Source organism: Trichomycterus rosablanca, chromosome 13 (genome assembly GCF_030014385.1).
Source record: "Trichomycterus rosablanca isolate fTriRos1 chromosome 13, fTriRos1.hap1, whole genome shotgun sequence".
Lineage (NCBI taxonomy): Eukaryota > Metazoa > Chordata > Actinopteri > Siluriformes > Trichomycteridae > Trichomycterus > Trichomycterus rosablanca.
Genome location: NC_086000.1, coordinates 23,700,974 through 23,726,571, shown reverse-complemented (window position 1 = coordinate 23,726,571; position 25,598 = coordinate 23,700,974). Strand labels below are relative to the sequence as shown.

At 39.9% G+C, this 25,598-nt stretch overlaps 1 protein-coding gene across 1 annotated transcript; it reads left to right on the top strand.

Moving 5' to 3' along the window:
* The first annotated feature begins 4,892 nt into the window (after nucleotides 1-4,892).
* Nucleotides 4,893-24,275, top strand: hao1 (hydroxyacid oxidase (glycolate oxidase) 1). The gene is made up of 8 exons (XM_063007654.1): nucleotides 4,893-5,047; nucleotides 9,262-9,413; nucleotides 11,664-11,919; nucleotides 15,360-15,535; nucleotides 17,994-18,085; nucleotides 21,131-21,289; nucleotides 21,985-22,054; nucleotides 22,169-24,275. Exons 1-8 carry the CDS (start codon nucleotides 4,911-4,913, stop codon nucleotides 22,234-22,236), a joined length of 1,110 nt encoding a protein of 369 aa, XP_062863724.1. The 5' UTR covers nucleotides 4,893-4,910; the 3' UTR covers nucleotides 22,237-24,275.
* The last annotated feature ends 1,323 nt before the right edge of the window (nucleotides 24,276-25,598 follow it).

Here is a 25,598-nt window from a genome sequence, read left to right as displayed (position 1 = left end):
TCTGTATATTTACTTTGACTGGTATCAAATTAAAAACCCATAATTCATGTTAATCTTAGGAGCGTACATGCTTGTATTGTTCTTTAGGGGTTTACACTGATCAGCCATAACATTAAAACCACCTTGTTTCTACACTGTCCATTTTATCAGCTCCACTTACCTTACCACTTTGTAGTTCTACAATTACTGACTGTAGTCCATCTGTTTCTCTGCATACTTTGTTAGCCCCCTTTCATGCTGTTCTTCAATGGTCAGGACCACCACAGCGTAGGTATCATTTGGGTGGTGGATCATTCTCAGCACTGCAGTGACACTGACACGGTAGTGGTGTGTTAGTGTGTGTTGTGCTGGTATGAGTGGATAAGACACAGCAATGCTGATGAACACCTCACTGTCACTGCTTGACTGAAAATAGTCCACCGACCAAAAACATCCAGCCAACAGCACCCCGTGGGCAGCGTCCTGTGACCACTGATGAAGGACTAGAAGAACTCAAAACAGCAGCAATAGATGAGTATTAATCTTTAACTTTACATCTACAAGGTAAACCAACTAGGTGGGAGTGTCTGGTAGAGTGGACATGGTATTTAAAAACTCCAGCAGCGCTGCTGTGTCTGATCCACTCATACCAGCACAACACACACTACCACCACCACCATGTCAGTGTCACTGCAGTGCTGAGAATGATCCACCACCCAAATAATACCTGCTCTGTGGGGGTCCTGACCATTAATGAACAGCATGAAAGGGGGCTAACAAAGCATGCAGAGAAACAGATGGACTACAGTCAGTAATTGTAGAACTACGAAGTGCTTCTATATGGTAAGTGGAGCTGATAAAATGGACAGTGAGTGTAGAAACGAGGTGGTTTTAATGTTATGGTTGATCGGTGTATATGATAATAGATGGTGGTGTATTTTGCATCTATTATAGTGGCATTTTTATAGCATGGAGTCCTATTCCTTTACAATCACCAGATCCTGGATTTGTAGGAGAACACTCCACCACCAGCATCAAAACACCAAATACGCTTTGGTTTTTTTTTTTAAAGTAGAATGATGTTCCAGTTGTCCAGTGCGTTTCCAGACATTTGTAAAATCTGTGCCAAGGTGCAATTAAAATGTTTGTGATGGATGATTTGTCACCCGTCAAACTGTGCCAAATTACCTGTCTAATATTTGCCCGTTCTTTTTAAAAGATTACAGGTGGCTTAGCGGGTAGCACTGTTGCCTCACAGCAAGAAGGTTCTGGGTTTGATTCCCAGATGGAGCGGCCCAGTTCATTTCTGTGTGGTTTGCATGTTCTCCCCGTGTCTGTGTGGCTTTCCTCCGGGAGTTCCGGTTTCCTCCAAAAGTCCAAAAACATGCAGTCAGGTTCATTAGAGATACTGAATTGCCCTATAGGTGAATGGGTGTGTGTGTACGTGTGTGTATGTATGTGTGTCTGCCCTGCGATGGACTGGCACCCCGTCCAGGGTGTTACTGTATGCCTTGCGCCCAATGAAAAGCTGGGATAGGCTTCACCATGACCCTAATTAGGATAAAACGGTGGTAAAACAGACTAGCTTTGGTCCTTTAAATTTTTTTTTTTTTCACTTCCCCCCCCCCCCAATTTTCTCCCCTAATCTAGTCGTGTCCAATTACTGATTGGTCGTGTCTTCTATACTGATTCGACCCTTCACTGCTGACTGAGGACGCCTCTCAACTGACATACGCCCCCTCCGGCATGTACATTCAGTACAGACTGCATTTTTCACCTGCACGAGTCGAGTGCATACACCGAAGGGCACTGTGTACGGAGGGCCACACCCCCGTCAGCATTATTCCTCAGCCCTGTGCAGGCGCCATCAGTCAGCCATCAGGGGCCGCAGTTGCACCAGTTATGAGGACCTATGATCCGACTTTTTACCCCTAACCTTGAACAACAGCCAATCGTTGTTCATGCAGCCGCCCAGCCCAGACTGAAGGCAGAGCTGAGATTCGATACGATGTATTCGAAACCCCAACTCTGGTGTGCTAGCATACTTTACCGCTGCACCACCTGAGCGGCTGGTCCTTTAATTAATTCATTCATTTATCTAACGTACAATAAATATGAAAGCTTTTTAAAGCTCAGCTTTTTGTCTTTTATTTTATGGTGTTTTATTGATCAACAGGTGGGGAAAATGTCTCATGATTTTTAAATATTCATATCTTAGTGCAAAGTAATGAAGGGGGATACATTTTTGCTACACTACATCTGCTTCCTAGGTGGCATGGTGGATCGACGGGTAGCACTGTCGCCTCACAGCAAGAAGGTCCTGGGTTCGATCCCCAGGTGTGTCCTTTCTGTGTGGAGTTTGCATGTTCTCCCCGTGTCAATGTGGGTTTCCTCTGGGGAATGTTTCCTCCCACAGTCCAAAGACTTGCAAGTGCAAGTGAGGTAAATTGGAGATACAAAATTGTCCATGACTGTGTTTGACAAACTTATGCTGATAAATATTGTGTAACAAGTAACTACCTGTCCTGTCATGAATGTAACCAATGTATGTTAAACATTCTAATATAATAAAATGAAATAAATATCTACTTCCTACTGCAAAAAAAGTTCTGATGAAAGTTTAGTTAGTATCCTTCTCTGAACTCGGAAATGTGTGGGATCCAGGATGAGATGAGAACTGCAGTAAAGTTACATAAAGCTGCAGAGGAGGCTATACAGCAAGAAGGATATAAACCCCCAGGAATATTAACAGCCCACAACCTACACACTACTGCACTTCAGCATGTATACTCAGAAGTGGCTCTACACTTACGAAGAGAAAAGTATTTGAACACCCGACTATCCCAAATCTAAAACAAATGGTATTAAAACAGAGTGACCTCTATGTGATCTTATCAGCTATAACAACAGCCCTACTTTTGAGAATGCTTATCAAAAGACTTTAAAGTATTTCTGTGGGAATTTGTGCCCATTCAGTCAAAAGACCATTTGTCTGGCTGGGTACTGATGTTGGTCAAGAAAACCTCAACAGATGTCCCAGTTCATTCCAAAGCTGTTCAGTGTAGCTGAGGTCAGGGCTCTGTGCAGGCCACTGAACTTTTTTTAAACCAAGCTTTTCTTCATGTCTTTATAGACTTTGCTTTGTGCACTGGGGCACAGTCATGCCGAAACAGAAAAGGGCCGCTCCTAAACTGTTACTGCTAAGTTATATGCATAATGTGAGTGTACACCGATCAGCCATAACATTAAAACCACCTCCTTGTTTCTACACTTACTGTCCATTTTATCAGCTCCCCTTACCATATAAAAGCACTTTGTAGTTCTACAATTACTGACTGTAGTCCATCTGTTTCTCTGCATGCTTTGTTAGCCCCCTTTCATGCTGTTTTCTTCAATGGTCAGGACCCCCACTGGACCACCACAGAGCAGGTATTATTTAGATGGTGGGTCATTCTCAGCACTGCAGTGACAATAACATGGTGGTGGTGTGTTAGTGTGTGTTGTGCTGGTATGAGTGGATCAGACACAGCAATGCTGCTGGAGTTTTTAAATACCGTGTCCACTCACTGTCCACTCTATTAGAAACTCCTACTTAGTTGGTCGACCTTGTAGATGTAAAGTCAGAGACGATCGCTCATCTATTGCTGCTGTTTGAGTTGGTCATCTTCTAGACCTTCATCAGCGGTCACAGGATGCCGCCCACAGGGTGCTGTTGGCTGGATATTTTTGGTTGGTGGATTCTTCTCAGTCCAGCAGTGACAGTGAGGTGTTTAAAAACTCCACTCACACCAGCACAACACACACTAACACACCCCCACCATGTTATTGTCACTGCAGTGCTAAGAATGATCCACCACCCAAATAATACCTACCGGTACTCTGTATAATTTCCTTGTGTTGGTTTATTACAGGTATCAGCAAACATGAATTCAAAAATTAGAAGGTGTGTCCCAATACTTTTGTCCATATAGTGTATATACCATTAGAGCCTCAGTAAGACTGTGAAAGACCAGGTTTTACTTAATCATACTTCTAATCATGCTTATTTAATGTTTTTAACATGTTGCTGGGTTATTTGTACTTAATTAATAAACATAATTTATCCATTCATTCATTTATTGTCTGTTTTAATATTTCTTTTTATCCGGGTTGGGGGTGTGGTGGGACCAATTCATTGGGCCAAAGGTAGGAAACACCACAAACAGGTTTCCAGTCCATCACAGGGCAGACACTGACACATGACTTGTGAAAGGAAGCCAGAGCACTCGGAGAAAACCCACACAGACACAGGGAGAACATGCAAACTTCAAACAGAAAGGATTCTGTTCAGGAAATTAAGCCCAGGCCCTTCTTGGGACAGTGGTAGCCTAGTGGGTAGAGCTTTGGGCTATTAATTGAAAGGTTGAGAGCTCGAATCCCAGCTCTGCCATGCTGCCAGTGTTGGGCCCTTGAGCAAGGCCCTTAACCCTCTCTGCTCCAGGGGCGCCGTACAATGGCTGACGCTGCACTTTGACCCCAGCTTCCAAACAAGCTGGGATATGCGAAGTAAGAATTTTGCTGTACTGTACACCTGTATATGTATATATGACAAATAAAGGCATTCTTGCTACCCACTGCACCACCATGCCACCCAACGTAATATACAGTACATAAAGCCTGTAATGCAAGATTGGATAGTTTGACCAATTCTTCTAAACAGACAACGCTAGGAACTGATTTATATTCACACTGTGTGCGCTGTTACACAAGGTTTAGTAAAAAAAAAGCCCCACAGCTGTTTCAGGTGCACTGAACTCCTCACTAAATAAACATTTGACGTAAAAACTCCCCAAAGTTAACTTTTAAAAGTTAAATATTTACAGAAGGTCTGCTGATCTATGTGAAATGTGGCACAGTGAGTAAAACAGATTAAGATTTATCTTTCAGGAAACATGTCCATCAAGCCTGTGTGTGTTAGCGATTTTGAGCAGCGTGCTAAAAAAATCTTACCTAAAGCAGTGTTTGATTATTATTTCTCTGGAGCAGATGAGCAGGAATCACTGGCTGATAATGTAGCAGCTTTCTCCAGGTATGTAACAGCACGTGGAAATGTTCTTGCTGTAAAATACTGGAAAATGGAGTTTAAAAAGGTGAATCATGTGGGGTGTTGGGACAGGTTTTCTAATTTATTATATTTGGGTCACTTCGAAAATGTCAAAAAATTGTCAACTGTGAATTTTAACCTATTTAACAGAGGATTCAGAAAGTATTCAGACCCTTGACTTTTGCACACTTTATTCTGTTGTAAATCTGATTTTGAACTGATATAATTGTCATTTTTACACATTAAGCTACTTCTAATCACTTCTAATAACAGGAAGTAAAAATATATTTTAATTTTAAGAGTTTTTTTTTATTAAAAACTAAAATCTCATATTCACAAAAGCATTCAGAGCCTTTGCTGTGGCACTCCAAATTGTGGTCATGTGCATCGTGTTCCCTTAAATCATACTTGAGATTTGCATAGAACTGAATTTGAATTCACCTGTTCAAGTTTGAATTGATTGATTAATTGATTGAATGAATGAATGAATGGACATAGTTTGGACAGACAGACACTTGGATCTTCGTATATGAGAACTCTCAATTTACACTTCATTGACTGGACTGAACAAGCCATGAAGTTCAGTAGAATGTCTGTGGGTCTCTGTGATCAAATTGCAGTAAGAAATAGATCAGGACAAGGATATTTATATATTAGGATTTTAACGTCATGTTTTACACACTTTGGTTACATTCATGACAGGAACGGTGGTTACTCATTACACAAGATTCATCAGTTCACAAGTTTAATGTCAAACACAGTCATGGACAATTTTGTATCTCCAATTCACCTCACTTGCATGTTTTTGGACTGTGGGAGGAAACCGGAGCTCCCGAAGGAAACCCAGGAAGACACAGGCAAAACATGCAAACTCCACACAGAAAGGACCCTGAACGCCCCACCTGGGGATCGAACCCAGGACCTTCTTGTGCCATAAAACAATAAATAAGGCTTTGAATGTCCCAAGGTCCACAGTGGTCTCAATCATTTTAAAATGGAAAAAAGCTTTGCACAACCTTGACATTTTCTATAGTGGGCATTTGTGCCTGGAGTGCCTTGGTCAAGCAGGTCAAAAAGTCACTATAAAAAAAGCAACATTTTACCTTTAAACATGACAATGACCCAAAGAATATAGCAAATACAACAATGGAGTAAACTTAAGGCAAGTCTCAAAGCCTGGACCTTAAACCCATCAAACATCTGTGGGGAGACCTGAAAAAATCTTAATTTTTTTTAAGGTTAAATAGGCATTATGTATTATATATTATATATATATATATATACAGTATATATATATATATCACCTTAAGCAATAATAATGTTGGTTTATAAGACTTAAATAAATAAATTTTAGGCCTTTCAGGTATTTCTTGCATAAACAGCCTTCATCAGGTCAAGCAACAATATCTTAATTTAGTTAAGTTGCTGAGTTATTTACAAGCAATCACTTTTACATACTTGTAATTTTTTCATGATATAAATTTAACATGATCATCCCCTTAATCTGTGCAGAGCTCTAGACAGCAAAAAGCCACATTTGTATTCTGTTTAACTTCATTATCCACTTTTAATTATTAAAAAACACCAGTGAAACATTATATTGGATTTTCTACCAAGACATCAGTGAGGAAATATGCAGTGGTAAAAGTTAGACCATGATTGTTTCTTTGAACAGTAACACAACCTACACTCACAACACTGGTTTTGAAAATTGCATTCCAGACATCAAGCTATTAGCATGAGCAATTCAGCCCATACTATTTCAAAAACCAAAAATATAACTTTCACAAGCGTGGGTCTGGACTGTGAGCACACTGTTTGGATGTTTATGGTCAGAGAGGGTTATCATTATGGATATTTTTCCCCAACTCTGACCTCCTTTCTCCGCTGTGTGGGCAGTCAGACGCTTACAGACCAGGCATGCAGAGGAAGGAGCCCTACAGCAGTGTCAACAAAAGAAAAGGCCATCATTATGCACATAAACAGTGCTACATTATTTATGGTATAATTAAACCCAGTCATGAAGTGCAGGGTCCTGAGAATTATCGTGGAAAGTTAAAGTAGCTGGAGTTTACCGGTTTAAACCTAATCACTGTGACTACATCAGCCATTAACAGCAGCAGGTAACAATTAAGCATCCAGCACGTGTGCTGTATTTTACACTTCAGTGTGTTGTCTACTAACTATAGGACTATTAGTATTTTATACTTTTCCCTGTTAAAATACATCATAATAAGCATTCATACTATTAAGGCAAGCTTTTTCTGGCTATTCCTTTGTACTACCTTTACTGGAAGAAATATAAATGTAAAAAAAGGAATAACAAAGACATAAGACCTTACTACTAGTAGATTTGAATCTTAACTAATTCATTACTAGCAGTTACATAGTATCAAGCATAAAGCATAGAGACACACAATATTTATAAAAACAGTAGTCAAATTCCTGGCATACTAGTTATTTTACAGTAAAAAACACCTAGGAACAGATTAGCCTAGACTCTGTAGGCCACACAAGCTCACAGAACAGGACTGTCAAGGGCCATTATGTGTGCCATACAAATTCTGTCCCTGATTGCACTAGTGTTACAAGGATTGTTCATCAAAAATATTACATAATTTAAACCATTCCTAGATTACTATGTGTAATGTGGTGGCTGGAGGAGTGTAAAACATATTGTAATTGGACTTTGGAGCAGTGGAGAGCTCTAAGAGTGAATAAATGTTTCACCATCTGACTCACCAACAGACTGATGGTGACCTCCTAGAGCAGGGGTGTCAAACTCATTTTTACAGAGAGCCAAATCTGCATCATGGTGGCCCTCAAAGGGCCGATTGGAACGCATCTTGCTGTGATTGCAGTCTGACTTTTAAGTCTTGGACAATTTGTTGTTTTTCTTGGAGGCTAAATTCTGTGTTTGTTGTCAAAATATCAAATTTATACTGTATATTTATAATGTATATCTACATTTATATTGTACTCCTTTACCACAGACATGGCCTCATAACACACGAGACGTACCGGTTTTTCTTCTTAAAGCACAAACTTGTATTCACTTTCCCATTTTTCCTTAAATTACCTTCCTTCTGCTTCAATTTTCTCTTCTTGTACATTTTGGGATTATTTGTAAATAATAAAAATTGTTTGTTTAAAAACTGCCTCAGTTAAACACTGCCATCTAGTGGTCACAAAATCGGCATGCATTGTGGGAGATGCAGTTTATGTATGATTTTACAATGTATTTTAAGACAATCACACATCTTTTAAGGTCTCGCGGGCCACATGAAATGACGTAGCGGGCCGGATTTGGCCCAGGGGCCTTGAGTTCTAGAGCATTGTGTGCTTCCAACTTTGAGACAACAGCTTGGGGAGAATGTATTATGTTTGAACACAGAAAGGTTGATTAAAATTTTGTTTGCTTTCTGCACACCCCTCTGACTTCTTTATCCTTTGGGATGAACTGTAACACCAATTGTGTATCAGATCTAACATCATTGCCTAACCTCACTAGTTCTTTTGTAGGTGAACGGACATTAATCTATGCAGTAATGTTTAAAAATGTAATGGAAAGCTTTCCCAAACGATCCAAGGCTTTTAGAGCCGCAAAGCAAGAACCAACCGCACGTTATTACCCATGGTTTTGTAATCAGATGCTAATGCAGGCAATATGTATGTGATGCCTTAGTGTCTATTAAATATGTATGAGTCAGTATTTGACATTTATTACATGGAGTCAAAGTGATGTAATTTATATGCTAAATCTTTAACATTTACATTCTATTTTACAATTACATCAGAATTCAGTGTCAGAAAAGAGACAACTGAATGTATGCTGTATGATGAAATGTATGTGGACACCACTTTATATTAATGGGTTATTCATTTCAGCTCAAAATATTGCTATATAATCAATTACATAATATAAAAAAAAAGGGTTTCCAGTTCCAGCATGTCTATGCCCCTTTTAGTCCAATCTCCTTTATCTGAATAAGCATAAATTCCCACAGACATGCTCCAAAATCTTGTTGAAAGCCAAAAGAGCAAAAGCTGTTATGGCGGCAAGGATGGGGTCGGGTGGCACTCCATATTATTTCCCATGGCTTTAAAATTGGATGTCCAACAAGCTCATAATAAGGTCTCCACATACAAATAGTGTATTAATGCCAAAAGCCCTGTGATTTTATATTTTTCTGGTGCAGGTGGCGCTTGTTCCCACGAGTACTCAGAGATGTGTCCACAGTGGACATGTCCACTACAGTGCTGGGTCAGCGTTTAAGCATGCCAGTATGTGTGGCAGCTACTGCTATGCAGAGAATGGCCCATCCTGATGGAGAAACAGCGACTGCAAGAGGTAAGAGCCAACTAAGCACACACTGTAAAGTAATACATCACACCACATGGTGGCGCTCCAGGTCTGTGCTACACCAGGGTTTCTCAACTCCAATCCTGAAGTTCCACTGCACGACTGATTTGATTAAATAATTACTGGATGATTTACATGACTTCCAGACTGGAGTTGAGAAAAACTGTCACAATATACTGGAACCAGTTCTGGAGAGAGGTTTATACCATAGTTTTACTCAATGTGCACCACTATTGGCAGATCCTGTTAAAGTTAAGTTACAACTGCATGCTCCAAAGCTCAAGTATATTTAACTAGTCTGCAAAGACTAAAACATGGCTTTTAAACCCCTTCCAAAGTCTTAAAGACCATCTGCCATGAAGAGTTTCAAGCTGTCCAGAATCCCAAAATGTTTTCAATCAGTAGATTCAGATATCTGAAGTTACAATCCCAACACAGAATAGTTCACAGAACAGTTAGGTTCTGGAAATCAACAAACTGTGCTGGACCCTGGTCCTCCTGAACTAAAAAGTGGAACCATTTTCACCAGTTAATTATCAGGTTTGGTAGGTGTGTTACAGCAACTGAGTCACCAGACTGTGCTTGCTGCATATCATACAGTGGTAGAGCATAATTCTGTTAAAAGAATATAAAGTAAATAATCTTAGCCAGATTACGGAAGTTTTTCTTACTAATTAACATATTTAATTCATTCATTGTCTGTTTCGCCAGTGCTTTATCCTATTCAAAGTTGTGGTGGGTACAATTTAACAGGCAAAAGGAAACCACCTGGACAGGTTGCCAGTCCATCACAGGGCAAACTCACACACACACATATTCATACCTAGAAGCAATTTTAGCAGCTCCAGTTAACCTGACTGCATGTCTTTGGACTGTTGGAAGAAAACCATCGCTAACACAGGAGGAACTCAGAAGAACACAGACCGCTCTATCTGGGAATTGATCCCAGGCCCTTCATGCTGTGAGGTGACAGTGCTACCCAAAAGCCACCATGCCATCCAGAGATATTTAGATTGCCTGTGCACATTTCCTGAGTGTTGCCGATTGGCTAACTCTAGTGGAAAAGCCATTCCAGTGTCTTTTATCAACCCCAAACCTGCAGCATTTTTGTGTTTACTTATATATTTAGTGTTTACTTAATACAGTTCTTCTCAGTCCAGTGATTGTTAGTTTAAAAAACGCTGCATCATGAGATAATCTTGCAAAACAAAAGACATGCAACAATATAGTAATTTGTCCTTTTTCTTTTATTTCCACCAACTGCTCCGTCCACTTTCACCATGTTTTCTTACAACTGGATGTCCGGAGGATTAAAACCACAATGTACACTGACCAGGCATAACATTATGGGTCATCATCATAGGTGAAGTGAATAACACTGATCATCTCTTCATCACGGCACCTGTTAGTGGGTGGGATATATTAAGCAGCCAGTGAACATTTTATCCTCAAAGTTGATGTGTTAGAAGCAGGATAAATAGGCAAGTGTAAGGATTTGAGTGAGTTTAACAAGGGCCAAATTGTGATGGCTAGATGACTGGGTCAGAGCATCTCCAAAACTGCAGCTCTTGTGGGGTGTTCCCGGTCTGCAGTGGTCAGTATTTATCAGAAGTGGTCCAAGGAAGGAACAGTGGTAAACCAGCAATAGGGTTATGGGTGACTAAGTGGGTAGCACTGTCGCCTCACAGCAAGAAGGTCCTGGGTTCGATCCCCAGGTGGGGCGGTCCGGGTCCTTTCTGTGTGAAGTTTGCATGTTCTCCCCGTGTCTGCGTGGGTTTCCTCCGGGCGCTCCGGTTTCCTCCCACAGTCCAAAGACATGCAAGTGAGGTGAATTAGAGATAAAAAATTGTCCATGACTGTGTTTGAAATAACTTTGTGCACTGATGAATCTTGTGTAATGAATAATGTGTCTGTCATGAATGTAACCAAAAAGTGTAAAACATAATGTTAAAATCCTAATAAACAAACAAACATATAACAGCGGTAGCACAGTGGTTAACATACTGGACTAGAACCCAGATGATTGCCGGTTCAAGCCCCACCACCACCAAGTTGTTCCTATTGGGCGCGTGAGCAAGGCCCTTAACCCCTTAATTGCTCAAATTGTACAAATTGTAAGTTGCTTTGAATATGCACAGAAAATGTAAGATTAAAATAAGATTTTTAAGCTTCCATATAGCAAAATAAAGCACAAGTTACAATGTTATTTTGAAATGTAATTCTGTTTTTTGTCCACAGCTTGTTTATCTGCTGGGACAGGTATGATGCTGAGCTCATGGGCCACCTCCACTATAGAAGAGGTAGCCGAAGCAGCTCCGGGCGGATTGCACTGGATGCAGCTCTACATTTACAAGGACCGAGCTCTGACTCAGTCACTGGTCAGGAAGGCTGAAAAGGCTGGGTATAAGGGTATCTTTGTCACTGTGGACACACCTTATCTTGGCAAGCGACGCGATGACGTGCGCAATCGCTTCAAGCTGCCCTCTCATTTGAGGTAAAACCTGAGGCAACCATGCGCAACATGCTAGTCTGCCAAGCGCTGGGTTTCACAGGCTTTTGTGAACCTGCGAGTTGAGCGCTTACTGCATGTCATGTAGCTCACAGGGCATATCTACTCTCAGCTTCGGGCTGGTTGAAGGAATTTAGCGACTGCTGTCATACAATCTGTATATTTGAGAAGAAAATCTCGACAGATTTGTGTTATGCAGAGAAAGGCCAGCACAAATTGTACCTGAGGGAGAGCTGGGTCAACAACACGTCTGCCACTGTGGAAATAAACACTGAGACTGAAGTTTCAATAGGGCACTCATATAAACGCCACGCTAGTTGTTTTAAAGAAAAACCCGTCACGATTGATTGCACATCTGAGAAAAAATGAAATACTGAAATTCTTGTGAGATTTCTTGAAAAGCAAAGCCTGTCTGAAGTTCGGCCCCACACAGACAGCTTTGTTTTCCCTTGAAAAGTGAACCGCTTTCCCTGAAGAGCTTTATGTATTTATGGAACAAAAATCTGTCTCCTAAACCAGAAGAAACCTTTTTACTCACGTCATACAGTAGATTAGTGAGTTGCTCATGGGGATTAATAGGAACTGGTTAATCTTCACTAGCCCTCATTATGTTAGGCTTAAGAAAACAGCCTCGCCAAAGCAAAGGCTTCCGGACTTGCACTACTAGGTGAATTATTGCAATCTAAAAACTGACCTAAATAGATCAATCTTACTTGCCTTATGAGAAGTAATAGCCAACTTAGCATGCTGACTAGGTAATTTGGCCACAATAATCGCTAAACATTTTACAAACTCCATTCAGAAAAAAGTTGGGACATTTTGTAAAACGCAATAAAATGAAGAATCAGTGATTTGTTAATTCTCTGAATCTTTATTTAACTGATAAAGTGAAAGATTTCCAATGTTTTCACTGATTGTTGCATTTTGTATATAGAAACACATTTTTTGACACACAATTTGATGCCTGCAACACACTCCAAAAACGTTAATAGAATATTTAAATTACAGGTGAGTTTGTTCAGCTTGCTTTCTGGAAAAATGGACATTGTGTTCTCTCTGCCAAAGACAAAAAAGACCATGTAGACTCTTATCGGTAAAAAGTGCAACAGCCAACATCTATCATGGTCTGGGGGTGCATCAGTGCATGGATGTGTAAAGGTAGCATTTATCCAAAGGCATATATTTGGATTTTAGAGAGAAACATGCTGCCATCAAGACGACCTCTTTTCCCAAGAAGCCCATGTTTATTTCAGCAAGACAAGGCCTCATTCTGCACACACTACAACATTGTGGGTTTATAGACACAGAGTGTGTGTGCTTGACTGGCCTGCCTGCAGTCCAGATCTGTCTCCCATTAGAAATATATGTAACAACCACCACAGACTGTTGAGCAGTTGAAGTTTTGTATCAAGCAAGAATGGAGAAAAATTCCACTTGCAAAACTGCAGCAATTAGTGTCCTCGCTTCCCAAACCATTAAAAAGTCTAATTATTAAGAAAGGTGATGGAACACAAAAGCTAAAATGCCTCTTTTCCAACTTTTTTGATTGTGTTACAGACTTCAAATTCTACATTTCTTTATATTTACAAAATACAGTATAATTGATTAGTAAAAACATTAGAATTTTTTTGAGTTAAATAAAGATTCAAAAGATTCTTCCTTTTACTGCATTTTTCAATAATCCCAACTTTTGGTGCCCAGGTGGTGCAGTGGGATATTCCACTAGCACCCCAGCACTGAGATTCTGAACTTCCCGGTTCAAGTCTCGGCTCTGCTACTGGTCGGCTGGATGACATCTAGTGGGCACAATTGGCAGTCCCTGCAGCAGACAAAATTGGCCACTGAGCCTGCTGGGTGGGAAAAGACAGGACTAGGGGGGTGGGATCTTCAAACACTATGCAAGCAAGGACCATGGTTAGCAGACCAAGGCGCCTCTCCAGCAGTGGATGAGCCTCATGTACGAATCCACTGAGGCACAGGTGAAAAAGAAGGGATTGAGTCCCAACTTTTCTGGAAATAGGGTTTGTAATATATTTAATTAAGAACATTTTATAGGCAACATAAATATACAGACTCATATTAATGTATAAAATTAAGAATAAGTAGAATCTTATTCTGAGTCTTGATTTACATGTCAAAATATACTTGTCAAAATGTTCCATTATTTTGCAACATTATGTTAAATACATCAGGAAAGATGATAGGCAAGCTGGCTCCTAGCCAGCTCTGGAGTTTTAAAGAATCTTAATAAGAAAGCCAGAGCCAAAATTTTACATTTACATGTAAATATCAAGTTGGCAGCCATAGGGCTTTTTTCTGTTTTATTTATGCATTTTCTCCCATTTTCTCTCAATTTAGCGTAGTCAATTTGTATATTGTATACTGCTGCTCACGCCTCCTTCGACCCGCGCACAGCCCTTAGTGGAACCCTTTTTCACCCATGCATTCTGCACAGGCACCTCTCTATCTGCTAATCAGGGTCCTTACACAGTGCAGAAATGTGTCTGCTGCAAGCACTGCCAATTATGGCCACTAGATGGCGCCCAGCCGACCGGTGGCAATGCCGAGTTGCGAACCGAGGAGTTCAGAATCTCGGCGCAGCCATAGGGCTTTAACCAGCAACCTTCCAATTACTAGTCCCACAGGGGTTAAGTACCACAAATGTTTAGCTACTACTGTCCTATAATAAATATAAATAATATTGTCCTATATTAAATAGTAACAAATAATAACAAAATTTTAATAATGTATTTATTAGAAGCCAAACATGTCAAAATAAAACATGGCCATGCATTTAATTCCCTGTAACATATGTAGTAATATGGTAAAAGTTTTCTAATATTAAATTTGATTAAATCTATATGAACTTTTAATGCTCAGACAGAGCAAACCAAAGTCAAGCCTTTCTGGAATTATCCATTGTATTCTTACTTTGCCGCTTGACCATGCTTTGTTGTAACTCTAACCCCAACCCTAAACCTAACCCTAGTTCCAACATCCCAGTTCCTAGGTAAGTCGAATGCAGCATTAGTGTTTCTAACTACTGACTATGTAAAACAAGTTGAGGAGGTATATTTAACCCTGAGTTTAACTTATACTAATCTTATCATAAAGACCATTTCTTTTAAACATGATCACTGCAGTATTAGTTTAGTTTTAATAAACAAACAGATCCATAGTTGGATAAAGGTGCGCTAGTCAGTATTTCACACTTTTAGTACTGCAAGTAAGGTGCAAGTATATGGATAATTTATTTCATGCAAGTAAAAAGCATGTTTCACATACATTTTAGTCTGTACAGTTTTTAAATAAATGAGGCAACCATTTATCATATTACTGTCATGTTATTTTTAAAATAAAAAAAGTACTACAAATACTTTACTAAACAACGTTAATTACACTTTTTAAAACACTTTTTCCCACAGGATGGCTAACTTTGAATCGCCTGATTTGGCGTTCTCCTCCAAAGAGGGCTACGGCGATGACAGCGGCCTGGCGGTCTATGTGGCGCAGGCCATAGATCCCAGTCTGAAATGGGAGGACATTGCTTGGCTAAAGAAAATCACTTCCCTGCCTGTGGTGGTTAAAGGAGTTTTAAGAGGTGAGCGCTCCAGCTGGGAGGAATCATTAGAGCATCTGCTTTCATTCTGTGGCTTATGGTCTGGAAGTGGCCACTGAAACACTGTTAGTGATGCTTGCATAATCTGATCAAAACACAAACGATATGTGAGACAGCAAGGGGGTGTTAATTAAAATGTGTTTTGTCTAATGGTAGAGAAGACCTACCATGCAACCCTACCATGTTTCCATGGCCAAAACGTGTTCTTATTGTTCTTTAGGACTGACTTTTATCTTCTTCATCTTCATCTGGAAGTTGTGAAATGGAGTTTAGGAATTATTATGTGGAAATACAGAAAGTGCATACTTTTATGGGAAATGAAATGACTGAGATGGTCCAGCTGTAGCATTGCAATGACAATAAACAAAACCCTTCACTGTTGCACACTGTTATTATGTTAGCTTGTACTATTTAAATCCAAAGTTAATTAAATAATCAGCTTTAAACAAAATACCCACAAAATAAAGCATCAGAAGCATTTAGTTTCAGAAATAAATACCTGTACATGAACAGTTGTGATTGGATGTATTAGATAGATTAATGATAGATAGATAGATAGATAGATAGATAGATAGATAGATAGATAGATAGATAGATAGATAGTTAGATAGATAGATAGATAGATAGATAGATAGATAGATAGATAGATAGATAGATAGATAGATAGATAGATAGATAGATAGATAGATAGATAGATAGATAGATAGATACTTTATTGATCCCGAAGGAAATTAGAAAAAATTAAACCCACCCACTTCAAAATTTTCGGTGATGTGTATTACATTAAATGAAAATATACAACAAGAAGTCTCAGTATACTGAAAGAAATATTTAAGATACATAAAAGAAATATTAATAAGTTGACATAAGGTCCCCGGGTGGTCCAATACTGCTGGGGTCTAGGGTTTAAATCCATTTATATCAGCCAATCAGGCGCTTACATACAGACATTATTGGCTATGTCTGGGGTGGTGAAAGCCCCATGATGGATTTCTGTCCTCTTCGAGTGTGTTGCTGCATTGCGCCTAGTCATTCTGGGAGAACCAAAGCCAGAATGACCCTGACCGGGATATAGCAGTGGTAAACATGAACATCTAGTTCTCTCAACACGTTTCCATGTGTACTGTTATCCAACCCTCAGTCTCAGTACTCGGTGGAACATCCTTTTGTCTTGATAACATTTAATAAGTAATTCCGGTAAGTGCTAACAAGCTTCTGATGCCTCTCTTGTGGAAGCTTCGCCTATTCTTCTCGTGTAAAAGCTTTCATCTTATTGTGGTTTGATGGCTTTTCTTGCTGCAACTGCTTTCTTTTCAGATGGACCACAACAGCATAAGACCACACATTAACACTTAACACCAATTAAGTGTGCTTTATACGCCACAGCCTATATTAGCATTGTTACTGACCTCGTGTGCCCCTTTTACCCATCTTAGAATGTCCATTTTTAGCATTATAATGCAACCTGTCACTAATCACAACTCAGAATCAAACTGGTTTAATGAACATGACAGTATGTTTAGAATACTTCAATGGCCTCCACAGTCACTCACTCACTTTCCTAACTGCTTATCCAATTAGGGTCGTGGATAGATAGCCTATCCCAGCTTTTCAATAGGCGCAAGGCACATAGTAACACGCTGGACGGTCCATCACAGGGCAGACACACATACACACACACATTTACCTCTAGGGAAATTCAGTGTCTCCAATTAACCTGGCCGCATGTTTTTGGACTGTGGGAGGAAACCAAAGCTCCCGGAGGAAACCCATGCAGACACAGGGAGAACATGCAAACTCCACACAGAAAGGACCCAGACCACCCCGTCTGGGGATCGAACCTACCTTCTTGCTGTGAGGCGACTGTGCTACCCACCGAGCCATTGTGCCGCCCGGCCTCCGCAGTCATTAGATCTGAATTTATTGGAGTACCTTTGTCCTAGCCAGTATTAGAATAGTAGTCACTCTTCAATCTTCAAAAAGTCTTTTATATTTTGGAAACGTTGGAAACAGTGGGGGTGGGAGGAGTGGTTATTGGTCGTGTCTGAGAGACTGAGAGAGCTTATAGTCCGGATTTAGCACCATCTGATTTCCACCTTATTGGATCGCTCAAAGAAGCTTTAAGGCGAAGAAGATTTTCATGTGATGATGATGTGAAAGCAGTGATGCATAAGTGGCTACACGCTCAACCAGAAACATTTTTTGCTGATGGCATTAAAAAAGTTGGTACAACGCTGGGAAAAATGCATCGGAAGGTGACTGTAGAAAAGTGATGTCATTTGTTTTTGAAATTCTTAATATATAGAGTTTAAAAATGCGTAAACTTTTTGAAGAGCCCTCGTATTTCTAATAAAAATGCTAGTAAGTTCATGTTTGCATTATAAAACCAGCCAAAATAAGGTTGTTGCTATATTTTGTGTCTTCTAAACATGTGCTTCAGCGGAAGATGCCAGGGAAGCTCTAAAATACGGTGTTGATGGAATACTTGTGTCAAACCACGGAGCACGACAGCTTGACTGTGTTCCAGCCACAGTAAGTGCCAAATAATAAACAGTTCTTACTCTCCACACATCTCTAAGGAACATGTAATCTTGCAGTAAACTGTGGTCTCTTAATTACATCTTAGATAGCATTCTCTGGGTGTTGGTTCCTTAAGGTGCGACAATAGGGAGTGACCAAAAGCTCTGATTTAACAAACGCTGGTAAAAGTAGTATTAAACTATGTCCATGGAAAATACAAATTTCAGACTGACTGCAGGTCATTGCTAATTTCCACCAATTAACTGATCTGCTTCACCTCAAAACAGCTAATTGGAAGGTTCCAGGATAGTTTTACTAGATAATCTTAATTGTATTTTGCCTCTGTCCCAACTTTTGTGAACATGTTGCAGGTGTTATATATATATATATATATATATATATATATACAGTATATATATATATATATATATATATATATATATATATATATATATATATATATATATATATACACACTGATCAGCCATAACATTAAAACCACCTCCTTGTTTCTACACTCACTATCCATTTTATCAGCTCCACTAAACATATAGAAGCACGTAGTTCTACAATTACTGACTGTAGTCCATTTATTTCTCTACATACAGTGTATCACAAAAGTGAGTACACCCCTCACATTTCTGCAAATATTTTATTATATCTTTTCATTGGACAACACTATAGAAATAAAACTTGGATATAACTTAGAGTAGTCAGTGTACAACTTGTATAGCAGTGTAGATTTACTGTCTTCTAAAAATAACTCAACACACAGCCATTAATGTCTAAATGGCTGGCAACATAAGTGAGTACACCCCACAGTGAACATGTCCAAATTGTGCCCAAAGTGTCAATATTTTGTGTGACCACCATTATTATCCAGCACTGCCTTAACCCTCCTGGGCATGGAATTCACCAGAGCTGCACAGGTTGCTACTGGAATCCTCTTCCACTCCTTCATGATGACATCACGGAGCTGGTGGATGTTAGACACCTTGAACTCCTCCACCTTCCACTTGAGGATGCGCCACAGGTGCTCAATTGGGTTTAGTCCATCACCTTTACCTTCAGCTTCCTCAGCAAGGCAGTTGTCATCTTGGAGGTTGTGTTTGGGGTCGTTATCCTGTTGGAAAACTGCCATGAGGCCCAGTTTCCGAAGGGAGGGGATCATGCTCTGTTTCAGAATGTCACAGTACATGTTGGAATTTATGTTTCCCTCAATGAACTGCAGCTCCCCAGTGCCAGCAACACTCATGCAGCCCAAGACCATGATGCTACCACCACCATGCTTGACTGTAGGCAAGATACAGTTGTCTTGGTACTTCTCACCAGGGCGCCGCCACACATGCTGGACACCATCTGAGCCAAACAAGTTTATCTTGGTCTCGTCAGACCACAGGGCATTCCAGTAATCCATGTTCTTGGACTGCTTGTCTTCAGCAAACTGTTTGCGGGCTTTCTTGTGCGTCAGCTTCCTTCTGGGATGACGACCATGCAGACTGAGTTGATGCAGTGTGCGGCGTATGGTCTGAGCACTGACAGGCTGACCTCCCACGTCTTCAACCTCTGCAGCAATGCTGGCAGCACTCATGTGTCTATTTTTTAAAGCCAACCTCTGGATATGACGCCGAACACGTGGACTCAACTTCTTTGGTCGACCCTGGCGAAGCCTGTTCCGAGTGGAACCTGTCCTGGAAAACCGCTGTATGACCTTGGCCACCATGCTGTAGCTCAGTTTCAGGGTGTTAGCAATCTTCTTATAGCCCAGGCCATCTTTGTGGAGAGCAACAATTCTATTTCTCACATCCTCAGAGAGTTCTTTGCCATGAGGTGCCATGTTGAATATCCAGTGGCCAGTATGAGAGAATTGTACCCAAAACACCAAATTTAACAGCCCTGCTCCCCATTTACACCTGGGACCTTGACAAATGACACCAGGGAGGGACAACGACACATTTGGGCACAATTTGGACATGTTCACTGTGGGGTGTACTCACTTATGTTGCCAGCTATTTAGACATTAATGGCTGTGTGTTGAGTTATTTTCAGAAGACAGTAAATCTACACTGCTATACAAGCTGTACACTGACTACTCTAACTTATATCCAAGTTTCATGTCTATAGTGTTGTCCCATGAAAAGCTATAATGAAATATTTGCAGAAATGTGAGGGGTGTACTCACTTTTGTGATACACTGTACTTTTTTAGCCTGCTTTCACCCTGTTCTTCAATGGTCAGGACCCCCACAGGACCACCACAGACCAGGTATTATTTGGGTGGTGGATCATTCTCAGCACTGCAGTGACACTGACATGGTGGTGGGTTAGTGTGTGTTGTGCTGGTGTGAGTGGATCAGACACAGCAGTACTGCTGGAGTTTTTAAATACCGTGTCCACTCACTGTCTACTCTATTAGACACTCCTACCTAGTTGATCCACCTTGTAGATGTAAAGTCAAAGACGATTGTTCATCTATTGCTGCTGTTTGAGTTGGTCATCCTCTAGACCTTCATCAGTGGTCACAGGACGCTGCCCCCGGGGTGCTGTTGGCTGGATATTTTTGGTTGGTGGACTATTCTCAGTCCAACAGTGACACTGAGGTGTTTAAAAACTCCATCAGCATTGCTGTGTCTGATCCACTCATACCAGCACAACACACACTATCACACCACCACCATGTCAGTGTCACTGCAGTGCTGAGAATGACCCACCACCCAAATAATACCTACTCTGTGATCCTGTGGAGGTCCTGACCATTGAAGAACAGCATGAAAGGGGGCTAACAAAGCATGCAGAGAAACAGATGGACTACAGTCAGTAATTGTAGAGCTACAAAGTGCTTCAAGTGGAGCTGATAAAATGGACAGTGAGTGTAGAAACAAGGAGGTGGTTTTAAGGTTATGGCTGATCAATGTATATATAATAGGTTTGCCAGGGAAAACACTGAAGATTCTTATCGGTTAAATAAACGTTCAAACAACTGAACAAATTTTAGTTTTTACGTAATGGCATTTGTAAATGAGTCTACATACACATGTTCCTCTATGTGTAAGAGCAGATCGATGTGTTACCTGAGATTGTGGAAGCAGTAGATGGCAGAGTAGAGGTTTACCTGGATGGAGGTATACGCACTGGTACAGATGTTTTAAAGGCTCTGGCACTGGGTGCTAAGGCTGTGTTTGTTGGAAGACCCATCCTGTGGGGCCTGGCCTGTGAGGTAAGACATATAACATCTGTTTTAGTTGAATTATTTAGGGGCAGTGGTAGCTCAAGCCCCACCACTGTCCCAGTGTCAATGTCAGTGTGATGCTATTTATTTATTAGGATTTTACCATCATGTTTACACTTTGGTTACATTCATGACAAGACAGGAAATTAAAGCTGAACTGATGAATCATGTTCATGAATCATCAGCTCCCAGAGGTAACCCACACAGACACAGAGAGAATATGCAAACTCTGCACAGAAAGGACCTGGACTGCTCCACCTGGTAATCAAACCCAAGATCTTCTCACTGTGAGGTGGCAGTGCTACCCACAGTGCCATTGTGCTGCTCCAGTATGATATAAAAGACAAATACTCACAAATACTTACGTAATACTTATGTAAACACAAAGGTCATGTAACAATCATGATCGTCAGATGAGTGTATAATAAAGTTAAAATGTATAAACCATTCTTGATGGCTCAAAACGTATTTATATCTAAAAATCCTTAACTCAAAATACACAGATATGTTGGTGGTAGGAAAGCTCAAGCACATCAAACTATAAAATCATTTAATTAAATTGTGTTCAGCTAACAAAAAAGTTTGGAACACCTTGCCACTAATAACCATGTAAGCAAAAGAGCCTACTGATGTAGAAATAATACCACAATATACAAAAATCTGTTTTACTGTTTTATTTTTAGGGTGAGAAAGGGGTCAGTGATGTGCTTCAGTTGCTCCGAGAGGAATTTCACCTTGCTTTAGCCCTCACAGGTAACTAAGCACACTTAAAATCATTTAAATAAATGAAAATCAAGATCACAAGATGAGTAAGTTATTTTACCTGTTTACCTTTAAGACATCTTTGATTGTGATGTGTTTTATAAGGGTGCAGATCTCAAGAGGAAATCAACAGGAGCCTGTTGAGAAGATCTGAAAAAATTTCAAGGATGTGATGCTAAGAAGAAATTTCTTAATAATGATAACGGTGCTTAATAACTGCTGGATTTCAGCAAAAAAAAAAAAAATCAAAATAAAGATCAAATTAAGCTGATTTGATGAATATACTACAACTATGTAGTGTATTAGTGTTTCTTAGCAGTTTAGTGGCTCGGTAGTCAAGCCCTAAAACAAGGCCAGTAACCCTTACTTATAAATTGTATCTGTTGCTATCTTTTAAATCTATACGTTTACATTACCAACATATTAATTTGGGTGCTTGCCCTCAACCTAAGGCATTTGTAGCCTAGTGATTAAGGTACTGGACTAGTAATCAAAAGGTTCCTTGTTCAAGCCCCACCACTGCCAGGATGCCACTGTTGGGCCCTTGAGCAAGGCCCTTAACCCTCAATTGCTTAGACAGTATACTATCACAGTACTGTAAGTCGCTTTGGATAAAAGCGTCTGCTAAATGCTGAAAATGTAAATAAAAGGTTGAGGGTTCAAGCCCAATCAAAGATGATTTAGAAGTGGATTTGGAATGTATTCATAACACTTGGCTTTTTAAGCATTATATTATATTGTGGATTTGATTTGGAATTGGTTTTGGAATTTGATTTGTATGTAATTGTCATTTTTACTTTCATTTTAATTTCAAAGTTACTCATAATGATAAAGTGAAAACATGCTTTTATTAAAAATTAAAAACTAAATCACCTTTGCTTTAATTATCATTAAGATGTGTCCAGAACTTAATTGTCTAATCCACTGTATTTTGAATTAACTGGACATAGTTTGGAAAGGCACACAACTGGGTCTACAAGAACCCACAATTTACACAATACTGTAGGACAAAAACAAAAGCATGTTCAAATTGGGAATCTGGTCAAGAAAAACCTTGGTCAAGTGGGGTAGGAAAAAAACCAAACAGTTACTTTAACAGTTACTCTAAAAGTCCTGTGCAAGAATGAGAAAACTTGTTAGATGGATAGCTATCTTAGCAGCAATTCCTAAATTAGACCTTTATGACCTTTGCCCTTAGACCTTTAAGTCTTGAGAGGTTTGCTAAATGGCTGTAAAGGACTCTTCCAACATGAGTGAAATAATTATTTAGTCTGATGAGACAGAAACTGAACTTTTTAGGCAGAACAGCAAACCTTATGACTGGTTAAACAGGTACTGCTTGGACCTTACAATCAATTCTGTGAAACATGGTGGTGGCAGCGTCACCCTATAAAGTGCCTTTCAATGGATCGGTCATGGAGAATAGAGGGACTAGCAAATGCAGCCAAATACAGGTTTCTTCCTTGGTGAAAACCTCCTGTTTGCAATCAAAATCTGACTAAAACAATGGTTAACCTTTCAACAGCCAAAACAACACTGGAGTTTAAGGATAGTCTCTGAATGTCCTGAAGTGGCACAAACGAACCCCATTTTTAAACCTCATCAAGCATCTTTAAAGAGACCTGAAAATGGCAGTTCACATAGACCTGTCATCCAATCTGGCAGCATTTGAAAAGATTTGCCACAAACAGTGATATAAACTGCCCAAATGTAGGTGGGCAAAGCTTGTAGAGACATATCCAGAAGACTTTAACTGTAAATGCTGCCAAAGGTGCCTGTACCGTTTAGTGAATAAAGGGTCTAAATACTTTTATGAATAAGATGTTTCAGTTTTTGATTTTTAATACATTTTTGAAAGGAAAAACTAAAAATGTATTTACTTTGTCGTTATGAGTGATTATGTCTAGATTGATGTATAAACATGGCAATTATATTCATTCAAAATGAAATCCACAACACAGTAAAGTGTGCAAAATGTCAAGCTGTCTGAATACTTTCTGAATCGACTGGAGCCCCTGAGCAAGACCTTAAAGCTTACAGTATTGTAAGGTGTCCTCTGTTGCCTGTAGATTTGCTTTGGATAACCTGCCAAATGCCTAAATGCAATGTAAATAAACATAATTCTAGAGTATTAAATCTCTTTCATGAAGGCACCACCAGAAATCTCTTCATAATCTGGATCTGTGCTATTAAATATGATTTCCTAATACAAGTCAAAAGGCTCTTTCTTCACACTGGTGTAAGCATAGTTCTCTCATAAAATGCCAAAATATTGCTTAATCTGTAGTAAAGGGTGTCTCTAAAGTCTGGACACATAGGAAATATCACTAACTACAACTAACTATATGTTTACTAAAATACACACACATACACTGATCAGCCATAACATTAAAACCACCTTATTGTTTCTACACTCACTGTCCATTTTATCAGCTCCACTTACCATATAGAAGCACTTTGTAGTTTTACAATTACTGTCTGTAGTCCAACTGTTTCTCTACATACCTTTTTAGCCTGCTTTCACCCTGTTCTTCAATGGTCAGGACCTCCACAGGACCACCACAGAGCAGGTATTATTTGGGTGGTGGATCATTCTCAGCACTGCAGTGACACTGACATGGTGGTGGTGTGTTAGTGTGTGTTGTGCTGGTATGAGTGGATCAGATACTGCAGCGCTGCTGGAGTTTTTAAATACCGTGTCCACTCACTGTCCACTCTATTAGACACTCCTACTTAGTTGGTCCACCTTGTAAATGTAAAGTCAGAGATGATCGCCCATCTATTGCTGCTGTTTGAGTTGGTCATCTTCTAGACCTTCATCAGTGGTCACAGGACGCTTCCCATGGGGTGTTGTTGGCTGGATATTTTTGGTTTGTGGACTATTCTCAGTCCAGCAGTGACAGTGAGGTGTTTAAAAACTCCATCAACATTGCTGTGTCATATCCACTCATACCAGCACAACACACACTAACACACCACCATCATGTCAGTGTCACTGCAGTGCTGAGAATGATCCACCACCCAAATAATACCTGCTCTGTGGTGGTCCTGGTAGAGTTCTGACCATTGAAGGACTAACAAAGTATGCAGAGAAACAGATGGACTACAGTCTACAGTCAGTGATTGTGGAACTACAAAGTGCTTCTATGGTAAGTGGAGCTGATAAAATGGACAAACATGCAAACTTAACACAGAAAGGACCCGGACAGCTCCACATTGGGGTATCTAACCCAGGACCTTCTTTCTGTGAGGTGATAGTGCTACCCACCAAGCCACTGTGCCGCCCAAAAGCATAAATATGATTCCACAATACACTGAAATATGTAAATGTGTGTTCGCTACACTAAATTGATCTGAGTAAGTAGATGATTGACTGTGTAATAATAAATAATAAATAAGTGGATAAATAGTTGAGTGTGTGATGGCCTGCAATATACTAGTCTCCAGTCCTGGATGTTTTCATATCTTGTGCCCAGTGTTTCCAGAATGTTCTCCAGGCCTGACATAAGCCTGATCAAAATAAAGTGGTTATGAA

Excerpts from the sequence above, each read along its gene's own strand:
- hao1 (XM_063007654.1), top strand. The coding sequence starts at position 4,911 with ATGTCCATCAAGCCTGTGTGTGTTAGCGATTTTGAGCAGCGTGCTAAA. Across the intron at positions 18,086-21,130 it reads TTGACTGTGTTCCAGCCACA|ATCGATGTGTTACCTGAGAT; the intron begins GTAAGTGCCAAA and ends GTGTAAGAGCAG. Across the intron at positions 22,055-22,168 it reads CCTTGCTTTAGCCCTCACAG|GGTGCAGATCTCAAGAGGAA; the intron begins GTAACTAAGCAC and ends GTGTTTTATAAG.